Source organism: Leuciscus leuciscus (assembly GCF_965113295.1).
Source record: "Leuciscus leuciscus genome assembly, chromosome: 2".
Classification (NCBI taxonomy): domain Eukaryota; kingdom Metazoa; phylum Chordata; class Actinopteri; order Cypriniformes; family Leuciscidae; genus Leuciscus; species Leuciscus leuciscus.
In genome coordinates, this window is record NC_138726.1 from 20847384 (window position 1) to 20862653 (window position 15270).

Sequence of the window (15270 nt, forward strand, 5' to 3'; positions counted from 1 at the left end):
CAGAGAACCTGGAAAAAGCAAAGAAACTACTGATCAAGAACATGCAGCAGTAAAGATATCCTAGTGAATTCAGTAACATTCAGAGTAAGTCAAATATTCCAAAACAGAGCAACATTGCAAAGCTGTGCCCAGTGGTTGACAGCTTTGGACTTCTCAGAGTGGGCGGACGCATCACTCAGTCTGGCTTTGAGATAAACCGCACCAATCCCCTCATCATCCCAGTTCAGCACCACCTAACGACTCTCCTTGTGCGCCACCATCACGAGCAGGTAAAACACCAGGGCAGACACTTCACAGAGGGGGCCATCAGGGACGCTGGACTGTGGCTGGTGGGCGGAAAGAGATGCATCAGAGGCACTCTGTCCCAATGTGTCACCTGCAGGAGACTGCGTGGCAAGCAAGAACATCAGCTGATGGTAGATCTGCCTGCAGACCGGCTACAAGATGCCCCACCGTTCACGTACGTCGGCCTGGACGTGTTTGGCCCATGGGAGGTTATCAGCCGTCGGACGAGAGGTGGACAAGCAAACAGCAAAAGGTGGGCAGTAATGTTCACCTGTCTGTGTGTGCGTGCTGTACACATTGAAGTGATAGAGACACTGAGTGCATCTAGTTTCATAAATGCTCTACGGAGATTTTTATCCATCAGAGGCCCTGCCGCACAGATTAGGTCTGACAGAGGCACTAACTTTACTGGTGCTTCAAAAGAATTGAATCTGGACGATGACGCAGACATGCAACGTTACCTACAAGACCAACAATGCACGTGGATTTTCAACCCCCCGCACGCCTCCCATATGGGAGGGGCCTGGGAGCGACTTATCGGGGTGGCCCGTCGCATCCTAGACTCCATGTTCCTGCAGCAACGCTTCTCTTCATTGACGCACGAGGTCCTCGTCACACTCATGGCAGAGGTTTGTGCAATTATGAATGCGAGACCCCTGCTGCCTGTGTCAACTGACCCCGAGAACCCTCTCATACTCACCCCCTCCATGCTTCTGACACAAAAGACAGGAGCCCCGTCATCGCCTCCGCCTGACTTTGGCAAGGCAGAGATCATCCGTCACCAATGGAAGCTGGTACAACATCTCGCAGAGACATTTTGGCACAAATGGCAACGTGAATACCTGAGCACCCTGCAAAGTCGTGCCAGGTGGCAGGACAAAAGGCCTAACTTGCAGGAAGGAGACGTCATCTTGATGAAAGACAATGCAGTGCCAAGGAACCACTGGCCAATGGCAGTGGTCATCAAAACTTTTCCCAGCAGAGATAATGTTGTCAGGACTGTAGTAGGCCGCTGTCGGTAGCCTAAAAGAGGCCTAGAAATAGGGTTTCGTTCCGACAAACGGGGCACTAATTTTTCTTTTGCACAATATGTTCAACGTTAATAAAAGGTATCCAAGCAAAAAGTTCTCCACGCATTATCCTGCAGTTAATGAGAAATTGTAATTTATTGGCGCACTATATTGACTGCGTATTGAGACATGTAAAACTGTTGAGCTAGATTTTCAACCAATCAGCATCGAAAATGTAGGTAGGTCACAGCCGAAATCAAGCCAATATCACTACGCACATGTAAACATGGAGGAGGACGTAAGCAGCGCATCTTCATCTGATAGCGGCGATCAAGCTCGATTAACACCCATAAAGTGTATTCTTCATGTCGGAAAAGATGGTGGGAAAGGTCCGCAGCCCTTTACTGAAGTCCGATTGGAAAAAAATCAAGCATAGGAATGGCTCAAAACGTCGGACACTACGGAGCTAACGTAAGCTATTGCTAATAAACATGTTGCCCTCCTGGACAAACCGGTCTCTGATGTCCCAACAACTACGGGTTTCACCCGGCCTGCTATCGGCGTTTTATAGACGCTTGACTTGTGTGTATGTGTGTGATGGGTAGGTTTAGGGGTCGGGTTAGTATGTGTGAGAGAGAGAGATAGGCCGCTGTCGGTAGCCTAAAAGAGGCCTAGAAATAGGGTTTCGTCCCACCAAGTGGGGCACTACCTACTTTTTTAACATCAGAAATATATAGAGATTCCTTAGGAAAAAGTTCTCCACACACAACCTTGCAGTTTTTGATAAAAATGATGCTAAAGGTGCCCATTTAAAAAAAAAGGGAAAACATAGGGAATTTTGCACTTTCAAACCTGTTTATCATATAAACCCAAAAATGCCGAATTACCACTTGAAGTACAAAATAAACCAGTTTTGTATATATAATAACAAAATAAAGCGCTTTGAGGTCTCAGAAAAAGCGCTATATAAATGTAATGAATTATTATTATTGACTGAAGTCATTGTAAGCTTTTAAGGTTTTTGTAAAGTTTTGGATAGTAGCTAATGACTCAAGTGTTACTACATCTTTCTAAAGGAACTAACATTTTTTTGGATCAGTATTCTAAAGTGAAGATCATGGGAACACACTAGTAATGACTAAAGTGTTACCAAATCCATTGGAAGAAATTACAATTCAAAATCTTACAAAAACCTCAAAAGCTTACAATGACTTTGCTTAATAGCCAGTCAATATTAGGCAGTTATCATGTTTTTCACTTTAGAATACTGATCCAAATAATTAGTAGTTCCTTTAGAAGGATGTAGTAACACTTGAGTCATTACTTTTACCATTACCTTTTATTATGCATTATTCATGTTAATTATAAACCTGTATAGTAGTTCTCTGGGAGGTATGAAAAAAATAGTAGTTACTTATAAGCTAATAGTGAACTATACCACATTCAAATGAGCGCTACTTACTCATTTGTTAATTAGAGTTTCTTGTTAGTTAATAGTAGTTACTAGAATGTTAATAGTGCGTTACTCATTTGTTCCTGTGTAGTTATTCATTAATAAAGGAACAGTATTCTTAAGTGTTACCTTAGTTTTAAAAAAAAAAATTATCCGATGCAAAGGTGATACAAAGTAATGTCATACATGTACATATATTTTAAACAAAATGAAAATATTTAGTTGAAATCATTTCAGTTCAATAACGGTGTACATACATTTTGAAATTAGTTCAAATCAGCTATAAAGCAGCTTTTCAGAAAACAGTGATGTTTTCATACAGCTAAGTTGAGTTCTTATCCAATAGTGTCAGTGCAGTCAAATCAGTAATAATGTTGAACATTAATATTAATTTTATGGCACAGGAAAGTACACCCTTTTTTAATGTGTAGGGTTTATTTTTCCAAATAAAGTGTAGACACATTTTGATATCCTTTATAGCTTTGTCATAGAGAGAGAGAGAGAGAGAGAGAGAGAGAGAGAGAGAGAGAGAGAGAGAGAGAGAGAGAGAGCGAGAGAGAGAGCTGGATATACAAGATGGGAAAACCCCATAGCTTTAGACAAAAGAACTCTGCCATACATGGAAATATCGCTCTGAAGCCAAATATCAAGTAGGTTTTTGTTTTTATCATTTTATCAGAGAAGTTCAAATTATGTTTTGCTATTAGGTTTTTCACAGTATAAAAGCCTAAATACTTAACCTTGTTTCTAACTGGAATTAAACAGGCAACGTGAACCGCGAGTTACATAGTTTTTATTGTCTTTTTTGGGGCATAAGAAAGATTTTTTCATCAAATCCTTTTATCATTTATCATAGCGTGGTCTGTCTTGAGTATGCTGGTCACATGATTTGCTTAAATTTTTTGTGATAAATTAGTCAGCCTGACCTAAATCCAACATGGCTACCGGGGGTGAAGGACATTCAGATTTTGAGGAAAGTAAATATATATTAAACTTACTTTTCTTATGGAAAAATAATAATAATACTGCTAACATTAATTGTGAACATTGTCTTAAGGTGCTGAGGAAGAAAATGTATTAATATGTTGTTCATGTTGTTATTTAGCACGTTTTGAAATATATGTGACTCCTGAGTCATGTTGCCTGTTTAGGGTATAAAAAAGGGATTAACCCTAATTTTGACTATCTTTGTAATTTGAGTTTTTTTTTTTTTTTTTTTTACAAATTATAAATAAAGGGCTTCAGGGCTTCACACCTAGCTCCTTTTACGATAGAAGGAATGAGAGTAGAGAAAAGAGGATGCAAGTGATAGAGCAGATACCAGAAAACTCTTCAGATTCTGTGATAAATTGATAAAACCCACAACATTTTTCAAAACTTCCATGAGAAAATGGAATAAAATGGAAATTTTGTAATAAGAAACCTGACACCACCCACTAGGTGAGGAGCTCGCTAAAATAATTTAAAGTGCAATTTTTATGGTATAATGCAAAGATCAGGTTAAGTATAGGATTTAATTGTTTTAAACTTGCAGTGGAAAGTAAGCCAGTAACAGTTAACAGATTAATGACTTTAGGCAACGTGAACTGGGAGTCACAACTCATAAAATCCAAAATACAGTATATCAAATATTTCAAAAATTCTTTTGGATATGTTTTTACTTAAGTCCAGATGATATAAAAAATAACATGAAATGATTTTTTGCTTATCATTTTCCACTCTTGCCTGTTTAAGGGTTAAAGATGTATCGTCAAAATAGTGTTGGGGAGGTTATTTTGGAAATGTAATAGGTTACAGATTACACGTTACTTATTTAAAATGTAACACTGTAACTATTTCAATGACTTTATCAAAGTAACTGATTACATTTGATTACTTTTCTAAATTTCAAACAAATGTTTTCAACTGTTAATCATTTTCAAACATTTAAACCATGCAGGTCGGGTTAACCTAACAGTAGTACTTAACACTGATTACTGTCAGACTTTAAAAATCCTTCATCATTTTAATTAACATTATAATAATTAAATTTTAAAGCACTGCCACCAAAGAATCAAACTTTAGCACTTCTTTTTACTTTGAGATCATTCAAATCATAACAATAAATAGTTTAATAGCTGTGATACTGTTTGACAGGACAGGAAACACTGGCATCTAACAATACCTTGGAAAAAACAGCTAATCTTAAAAAATAAAGCATATACATAAGCCCAAATAGGAAATAAAACAGTTAACGAATAAGCATGTGTCCTATTCTGTGTGTGGTTATTATGCTACAATGTTGATTTTTTTTTTCAAACTTTATTTTGATGGTCCCTTTTTCACATTCTGTTCACTATCAATAACTTTGCAACTACATGTCAACTAACTCTCATTAGAGTAGACTGTCTGCTGAATATCTGCTAACTCTTTATTGTGATGGTCCTACTGACTAAAAGTAACTTTGCAACTACATGTCAACTTACCCTAACCCTACCAGTCTACTAATACTCTACAAACACTCTAATGAGAGTCAGTGGACATGTTACTTATAGTGCAACGTGCAACGTTGCTTATAGTCAACAGAATGTGTTAAAGGGACCATCAAAATAAAGTGAAACACTAATATTAGATCTGGCATGGTTACCAACTTTATTCCAAAAATAAAATATAGATACATTTATTTTATGCTAAGTATACTACAAATAGACAATATTAATACCCTGCAATTGTACTTTTTGGTATACTAAACTGAAATACATAAAGTCTGCTAAATTGGAACTAATTTTGTACTAAATGTACTTTATTTATCCGGAAATAGTATTATCTATTAAACGTTACATTCTCCAACCCTAGACAACATCTGTAGTCGTAACAATGGCAAATGTAGTATGTCCGGATTACATTCATACTACACACATTCATACTATATAGAACATACTTTTTTAGCGGCCATGAAGAAATTACTTATTCAAAATAAGTACCTTCTCAAGAGAGTATGTGATTTCAGATGCAGCCTTATGCAATAGCGAGGGGGTGTTGATAAGGTTTCCTATGCATTGATGTTAGCCAATCATAACAGTGGCTAATTACAAACAAGCCTTAAAACAGAGGCTTGGCTGTACCCAGAGCCATAGAGAGAGAGAGTTGCGACACTCTTTGATGTCGCCGCTATGGCTGTCACGTGGTTCATGTAAGCCCCAATAGTTCCAAAACGTACGCTGGCTGTCATGTTCTTCTATGGGACAGACAGCAGCGATTGCATTATTGAACGGTAAATATAAAATAAAACACACACCCAAGTACTTTTTCAGCTGTTATTGCATTATTGCATTTTGTTAATGTCAGTTTTGCATTTGGAGATAAGTTTTAAGCTATATTTTTGGAGGGAAAAGCTTAGTGTTCATGTTCGCATGGGTAGTAGCACTGGCTTTAGCGGCTCTAACTTAACTTTTCCATATCATTCATCTGATGATGGACGTCTCATGATATTTATTTTAGCACAACTGGGCTGTATTAGGCTATTGATTCCCGTGATTTTGCTTATAAATTTTGATTCAGCCATTAGCCTACCTTCGTGATCACGCAAAGAGGTCTGCTGTGGCGGTCAGTTCAGAATTCGCTTAGAAGCTAGCTCACTTCTTCTGATGAAAGTGGCCACCCCCAGGACCACAACGTGAAACATGATCATGTTAAGACTAAGAATATTATTTTAAGATTAAGGCCATACACATTATCAAAACTATAACAGATTAAAAACGAATTTAAGCATGGCTGATACAAATGAAGGTTTTCAAATAAAATATTTTTTATTAAACAATGACAGACAACAAAAATGTGTGCTTGTGTGTGTGAACAAGAAAAACAAAAACCAGGGGCAGGTGATCCATGAAACAGACAGGACTGGTGATGGCCATAACAATCCTAAAGGTCCAGCATTGTTTTCACAAGCCGCTTCACTCAAGACAATAATAACATAATGAAAAGTTAGTATATCCCAAAAAATTAAATTAAATAAAAGTTGCTATAAAGGTGGTAGCGATTCATTACCGAACTCTTAGCTGATGAAGTCGCGCTAGTTAACTAACGTTAGCTAGCAGGCAGTGCTTGAAAATTGGTTGAAACAACCAACATAAAATATAAATAATTACGCTGTGCATGTACAAATGAAGACCAGTATAAGCATCGCAAAGGGCCTCTGATACAATATAGACAGTTGACAATTCAAAAGAGGTCGATATTTCGGCAACTTAACTCTGGAACAACTCGACGCGCAGCAACGTAAGTGAATGGTGTCCAACGCCCAAATGACAGTGTTTGGAACTATTCCGATCTTCATATCCCGGAAGTAGGCGGTTAAAAGCGCCGCCATTATTTACAACGGAGGTCTATGGGAGTGTCGCAACTCTCTCTCTCTCTGGCTCTGGCTGTACCTAAGGAGCCACACCTTAAAACAGATCATTTCAGATAGAGGGTCAGAATGAGGGTTGAAAATAGTCGCTTTTCTGCATATATACAGTATATTTATATTTTCTTTTTGTGCAAAAAACTTTATTACCGTTATACATAAGGAACATTAAGGATCATATTAAAATAATTTTTAAATCCATGTCATGACCCCTTTAATGTTATATCCTACACAGCTACACAGCTCAAATTGAGCTAACTTTTAGTTAGCTCAATTCTCAAATTGATGCTTCCTTTTCCTCCCCGCTCTGTCCTCCAGCATGTGACCCGGAAACTGATCAAAGAAATCATCTTGAAGGACATCTCAATTCTCTAATTGCACCACGAGGATCCATGGGGTATTCTTTCTTGTTTAATCTGATGCACATATAAAATTCTCCTCCCCCTTCACACGTCACAATTGTAATTTATGCTTTAGCTTTGCTGTTTAAATAAACCATACATCTAACATATTTCAAGAGGGCATCTTGCTTTATTATTATTTATTATGAATTTCTTAAATGACCAAAATTCAATTGCTTCAGGGCAGATCCCTTAAAGGACAAGTTCGGTATTTTACACTTAAAGCCCTGTTTACAGATCGAATCTGATGAAATAGAACGGTTAAGATTAAAATTTGGACACATGCTGCTGTCCCGAGAATTTTAGGTTTATTTCGACATGGTTTTTAGGTTTATTTATAAGACGTGAAACTCACCGAGTGGTCAGGGGGTGTTCACTGATATGTTCCATCAAAAATCGCTGAAAAAGATGCATTCCAACAGGTTTTATCGTAGTTTTTGTCCAACTCCATTGACTTAATAGGACGTGCTGTGAGACCGCAGCACCTTTACGGTATTACTCCGCCGCTTCTTCTTCTGCTTCTTCTGTGTATTCAATGAAATGCCCGTGGTTTGCTTGCAATTGGCAAAGGTGCATTATCGCCACCAACTGGGCTGGAGTGTCTATTATTCAAGCTCTCAACGGAAGAATCACGGGTGTGACGCGTTTGGCAAAATAGGTCCACAAAAGCGAAATAAACCTAAAATTCTCGGGACAGGAGCATGTGTCCAAATTTTTATCTTAACCGTTCTATTTCATCAGATACGATCTGTAAACAGGGCTTTAAGTGTAAAATACCGAACTTGTCCTTTAAGGGCTGATGATACTTTGAAGTGATGGCTTAGCGCTATTATTCCAATAAACAAACAAGATTTCCTTCAATTCCTGCATTCTCATTTTCTTTCCTCGCATCCTACCCATGCATGCTAACGGGGGTTGAGCTGAGACGCAACAAAGAAAGGAAACAAGGATGCACAAATTAGAAATAAGAAGCACCCTATTAATCAGTTTTCTTTTAGGTTGTCATGGTATGCATACAAATCCATACATATTTAGATTCAGTAATATCGTCTAATGCTTATGTCACAGTTCTGTGCATGCATCACTGAACAAAAATATGTACATTTTCTGCATTAAAAAAAAGTATGTCTGATTCAGGTCTAACAAATAAAATGCAGATTAATTTAAAGGGGGTAATTAAGTAAGAAGGTTTGATTAAGATTACATTTTTTTTTATATTAAATCAATTAAAACTAAATTTAACATGGATAAATAATGTGAAACATATTAAATATGAACCCTGCTCAGCATTAGCACAACAAACTTTGTATCATGTACAAAATGTTATAATATCTAAAAAGTTGTTTTATATACCATGTCAAATCATTTGCAACTTTTATAAAGAAAGACCATAATTTAGAGAAACCATTATGTACATCATCATATAAAAATCACAGCGATCAAACTCAAAACCACCCAGGCACTTTACACAACACCCACTAATCTTTACAGCATGCTATAAAGGAAAAGTTTATTTCACCTGTCCAGTGGAGGAGGATACAAGAACAGATGAAGAATGAAATCCTTCTAACCATGGTGTAGTTCTTCTCTAATTACAAAAACCAGAAAACCAGAGTGTTGCTTTAGAGCGGAGCACTAACGTGATGAGAAAGAGATGTGTATCCAGCTATTCCAATGCTTATTTTAGAACTTCCCTTAGACAAAGAGGTACAGGAAACAGCAGTTACTGAGGGTGGAGGACCAAGAACCGGGAGATGTGGTGTAGCTTTGGAAGTGGGTAGTGTTTGAGTATTGGTGCTCAGCTAAGGGCTGACATTCCTTTTTTGTCAGGAACTTCTCTACAAGTCTATGTTAGTGTTTTCTACTCTAGCCGCTGACCTGTTTTCTCTGGAGGAACAACCTTAATCCAAAAGAAATGTTCTACTTTTTTTCTGAATGGCTGTGTTAAGTAAGTTAGGCAGCATTAGGTAAACTCTCGGATACATGATGTCCACTGCTGTAGACAGAACTTAAAGTAATTTAACTGTTTAGGGTGTGATTCCAGACAGTCTAAGACTTTCTTTCTTTCTTTCTGTCAGGAGTTCTGAGAGGGAGGATACAGAATAAGCAAGGTTGATGTTTATTAACAGAGCACAGCACAATAAAGGGTGAGGCGGGAACAGTCCAAACAAAATGGCCAATGGGAAACAGTGACAGGACATCTGTGGGGGACTGCTGGAAACCAACTCCAATCTGACTTCTGATCTGTAATGCTGCCTGGATTATAATCATACGCTGTTTGCTCGTTGGCCAGAGGAGAACTGGCCCCCGACTGAAACTGGTTTCTCCCAAGATTTTTTCTCCATCTGTCACCTGATGGAGTTTTGGTTCCTTGCCACTGTTTGGCTTGCTTTGTTGGGGACATTTAATATTCAACAATATTATTGATCTGCCTTACTTAAAGGGATGGTTCGGAGTAAAATCAACCTAGGGTCCTTTGCACCATGGCATCGAGCCAAACACCCCCCCAGAAGCCTTTTTTCCCTTGGTTGAACATTTTTAAAGTTAGACCTTATTTCGAGATATCAGCCGGATGGCTTAGTGCAGGCGCTAATGGCTCCAAATTTGTATCTCGTAAATTACCCCACTAATAATGCCCGGTAAAACGTAAAAGTCCTGACAGAAAGCGATGCATAAGGATGTAGTGTAACGAACGCCCAGTTCCAGGAATGCACTAATATTTTGTTGCCAGTACCAGTTTATAACAATTATTAGTAAACACTAAATTGTCAACACTTTGGAAAAAATAATAATTCGTTGTTACACCACATCCTTATGCATTGCTTTCTGTCAGGACTTTTACGTGCTTTTCTCAACTCAGTGAAGTGACGTCGACGTCCGGGTTAGCAGAAGCATGAGCCGCCAGGCAAGTGTTATATAAATAAACTCCTGATGTACTTACAAACTTTCCAATGCTTTGTTTTATGAGTACAGAACCTATTTGTACTGCTGTAGAAGTTTGGTACCATTCTGGGCATTATTAGTGGGGTAATTTGCGAGATACAAATTTGGAGCCATTAGCGCCTGCACTAAGCCATCCGGCTGATATCTCGAAATAAGCTCTAACTTTAATAATGTTCAACCAAGGGAAAAAAAGACTTCTGGGGGGGTGTTTGGCTCGATGTCATGGTGCAAAGGACCCTAGGTTGATTTTACTCTGAACCATCCCTTTAAGGTGGACAATGACACAATTTTCTTCTAGAAACAAACTTTGTTGTATTATTTTCATGTTATCACTGTGAAGCTGCTTTGATACAATCTGTATTGTAAAAAGCGCTATATAAATAAAGGTGACATGACTTGACAACAGGTCGAAGAACTGCTGTGGACGTGACCGGGCTAGGGAGATGGTTGTGGTGAAGACAGGGCAAGGCACCATGAAGCAGAGATCTGATATTTGCTGCACACAGACTCTGAACCAGGCTAACTGCCAGGCAGAAGGAACCAGCAGGCAGGGATTCTCAGGGAGGAACCAACACACAAGAGCAAAATCAAAACTGGCAAGACTAGAACACCAGAAAACAAAATAAGAAACAAAATAAGTAAAATAAAATAAAATAAAAGATTTTTTTATAAATGAATAACTGGAACTAGCAAACAAATAAATAAAACAAGACTGCAACCATGTAGGGAAGCTAAAGAGAAAAGAAATAAAAGATTAGTTAACGATAAATAAAGAAATAAAGACTAGAACTTGACTGTACTAAAAACAAAGAAAAAACTGAAAAATGTATGGGCGGTTTGGACGACGACACACATGCGTTATATAATTGCATTGCATATAATGTGTGCTGGTCAACTAGTCTAAAATTAAGAAACCCCTAGAACACAGTAAAAATAAATTTAAAAAAAGATAAAACATAGGAACATTGTGTACAATTAAGATAGGCTAATTTATGTATTTTCCAATATCCAAATATGATACTAAATACCACAGGGAAAAGGGCTTCTATTTGTGACGTGCTGTCTTTGCATTTGAACATTGCACATTTTAAACAGGACACGCATTAGCTGAATAAATGTTAGCCGATACAAACATATTTATAGAAAACAGTTGACAATGAATAGACAGGAGTCCAATAATAGCATAACGAATCACTTATTCTAAAAATAATATAAAGTAACGTAATAAGTTCCGAATCCGACATATAATGAGGGCTGTGTTAACGTCCGTCATTTAACGAATTTTAAAAGCAGGGATGGATAATACAAAATGCTTTTTGACAGAAAAAAAAAACAAGCAAGAACAAAATTTTAATTTAGCCCGTCAATTTTTATTTTACAATGATCTTCTCTCTCTGTGTGCGCGCGCGTCCGTGTTTGAGAGAGAGAGAGCTCGCGCAGCACTCAGGGCCGTCGCCAGAACAAACCAAATGGGGGGGCATTTAATTTTCATAGGGGGGCACACTTTTTTTTAATGATCTGAGACAGACCAAAACAACAACCCATATTAGGCTAACTAAAATAGACCACAATAGTCTTGTTTTGTTCAATTATTCAAATAAAATACTTCACGTATGATCTCAACGTCTCTGTTTATTTTCTCTTAACATTTCCATATTTAGCTAGTAGCCTATTTTTTTTTGTTGCATTTTTCGTCACATACACAACATGTTACAATGTTACAATGTTTACATTGTACTGGTAGTATACAGTTTTTATTATTGCTAAACAAAAATTTCAATTCCATTCTTGTGATTTGATTCCGATTTTGATTCAATATCGACTAATTTGGATACATGTTTATTTTAAATTTTATTAAAAAAAATAATCTCGACCTAATGCTCTTAACATAGAAGGCCTAATCTGCTGGTATTATTAAAGGTTAAACATAACAAATTAAATTAAATATAATGCAGTTTTTGTTATAATAACAATTATTTAATGACATAAGTAAAAATATAATAAATATGTAATATAGTGCTCAGCAAAATCTCCTCTCTAGCTATTTTTTCTATTCAATTAACATGCTATGGTCATTAAATGGCTTTTCCTAGGTAAATGTAACGTTATGTGACATAATTGTTCTCCTGCTGTTATATATTGACCTCTTTCCGTGGTTGAAAAACACTAATTGGTCGATATTATGTATACTTTCGGTAAGTTGTACTGCATCTTTAAATAAAAAAGTAACAGATGATCGGTTCACGTGCACTTGAACTGAGGCGCTCAGTGATCTGTCACGTCACATTTAAGCGCCAAAACGTATTTTTGTCTGAATTTCGTAATAAAATTGACGGAATCTAAGAACTGAGAATTAGTTTATATATATATACTTACACACAACTGCATATTGTAATTTGAATAAATAAAAGTACTAACACAAAAATAACATATTGAAAGGTGTGCTGCTGGAGACTTGCCATTGGCTGTTGTATTTGAATAATTGATGAGGTAGGTCTTTGCAAGGTTTGGGCGCTGTTTTGGGATGTTTTAACAGTCCTTTATGAATATAATTATATTTCAAGTTACCTTCTGTGCAATAATGCGTTGAATAATTAATTTTCTGAATCATTTCTGAAGATAATGTGTTATGCATTTCTAGTGTTACCGTTGTAGAGATTACTGTTCCTGTGAGCTAAGTTCTGCTGAAATAAATTTGTAAGAAATTGAAAATGATCACATTAAGTAATAATGAATGAATAAATCAAGATTGTTATATGGTCGTTAGGGAAGCACAATAAGTCATTTGGGGGGGCACTGCCCCCCAATGCCCCCCCTTAGCGACGGGCCTGGCAGCAGTGACTACGTTTACATGCAGCCAATTTCCGGGTTATGGCCGGGTTAGGGTCACTATTTGGGTTTCTGAAACATTCGGAATAACGCGTTTACATGCGTGAGCAGAGAGAGTTACTCCTGTATACATGGAATTTACAATATCCCGATGTAAACGGCGACGCGCGGTTAGCGTCTGGACGTACGGACTTCCTTAAGACGCAATATGCGTCATTTCCGATTCTTTTTCCTGTATCCAAAGACAACAACAACAGCAGCAGCAGGCGGATAATGAATAGTTCGGGGCAGATAGCGATCGCCTTTGTTTGCGCTTTCCTCCTCGCTCCAAAAGTGTGGTGCTGTGCTGCGTCTCGCCATGTTTACCTCTACTTCTTGTTTACTTCCGGTATACTGCACGCGGGTTTCTGTATGCGCCGTCCCTACTCAAAAGACCGAGGCTGTTTCTCAAAACCAAGAATGCAAAGAACGGACTTGTGTTCTTGGGGAGAACGCTCTTGCTAGTTGTTCTTGGAAGAATGAACTCACAAGGTGACGAGCACACAGAACGCTGCTGACAGTTTGAGACGATGTGTTCTTGCTGGTATTGCGCAATAATACCCTCGCACAGACGCCGTCTGCAGTACCCAAACATAACGCGATTTAAATAACGGTTTAAACGGGTTAAATAACGGGTTTAAATAACCCAAACATAACTCCTTCCTCGAACGCCGAAATGAATGCTGGGATATTTCTGCCGTCAAGTTCACACAAGTTACCAACCGATGCATCCTCTGTAAAATGGGCGTGTCAAGAACACTTCCGGGATTTTTAACCGTTCTTGCCAAAATGCAAACTTGTGTATTGGGACAGTACTTGGGCAGCGAATGATGACGTTTCACAAGTTCACAAGAACACAAGTACAGACAAGAACGCATATTGAGAAACGGCCCAAGATTCCTTGCGAATAGAACATGCGCAGACACACAAATCAATGTCCCTTTTGATGGGGATATGCCGATACGCGTTTACATGACCAAATATTCGGGTTAGAAAGGGGGTACCCCAGGTATAATATCCGGGTTTTTAAAAACCGGGATATGAGCATATCCGGGTTTTTGCTGGTGTTTACATGGCCGTGCGCGACCGGGTTATTGCTAATATCCCGGTTTTGAACGGGTTATTGGCTGCATGTAAACGTAGTCACTGATACAACGGTACTTTTTAATCCATAAGTAACTAACGCGCTAGTTTTCATCCAAAATAAATATGTAACATAATTAGGTAGGCTACTTTAGATATAATTAAGACAATAACGTAACACATACGTTTCTCAACACTGAGAATGAATTAATAAATCAACGCCTGTTTCTCCAGACTCGCGCTTATCAGTAGGCTAACGTTAATCCACAAATCAGAGCACTTTCATAATCACCAAGCCATAGCGATTTCAAGATTTATAGTTCAGCATTACTTGAGCATTTTATTATTTGCATGACTGAATGATGTCTTCCTCTTTTCTGAGTGACCATGAATAACTTAACGGAGTATTTTAAAATAATCCATGCGATCTGTGTGATCATCGAATCCACTAACTCAACAATCAACTTTCCACATCGACCCCAGGCCGTTTACCTTCAGGAGTCAGAAGTACCGCGACCACTATGTCCTCGCTTATGACATCAGTCAGACGGCGGCCGCGGGAGTGGAAGGGGGATCGAGCGGGAATCTTTATTGGTGTCGATTTTCAGTCTCTTTTTAATGATAGGCCTTACGCATTTGTCAATCATCCCCGCTTGCTATTTGGGGAATGAACCCAGCGCTATGATTGGTCGAACTTTTCTTCTTTTGCTGTAGCTTGATTTGAGGACAGCGCGTGCACAGAGGCGTTACCAGGTTTTTGCGTAGTTTAGAGTGACAACAGAGCCCGTCTACGGAGAGCCTGCCCACTCCCTAATAAGTCCTATTGTACCGAATTTTGGT

General features: G+C 38.1%; 1 protein-coding gene across 2 annotated transcripts in view; it reads right to left on the bottom strand.

Annotated features, from left to right (window-relative positions):
* Positions 1-9279, bottom strand: part of LOC309486055 (uncharacterized protein) — a 34194-nt gene extending 24915 nt beyond the window's left edge. Inside the window, exon 1 of one of the 2 annotated variants that reach the window (XM_082153151.1) lies at positions 9056-9279. In XM_082153151.1, coding sequence (XP_082009277.1) covers positions 9056-9110 — 55 coding nt within the window. In that variant the 5' untranslated portion in view covers positions 9111-9279. The remainder of the gene's footprint in view (positions 1-9055) is intronic. The other variant, XM_082153152.1, reaches the window with a different exon arrangement.
* Positions 9280-15270: the final 5991 nt, after the last annotated feature.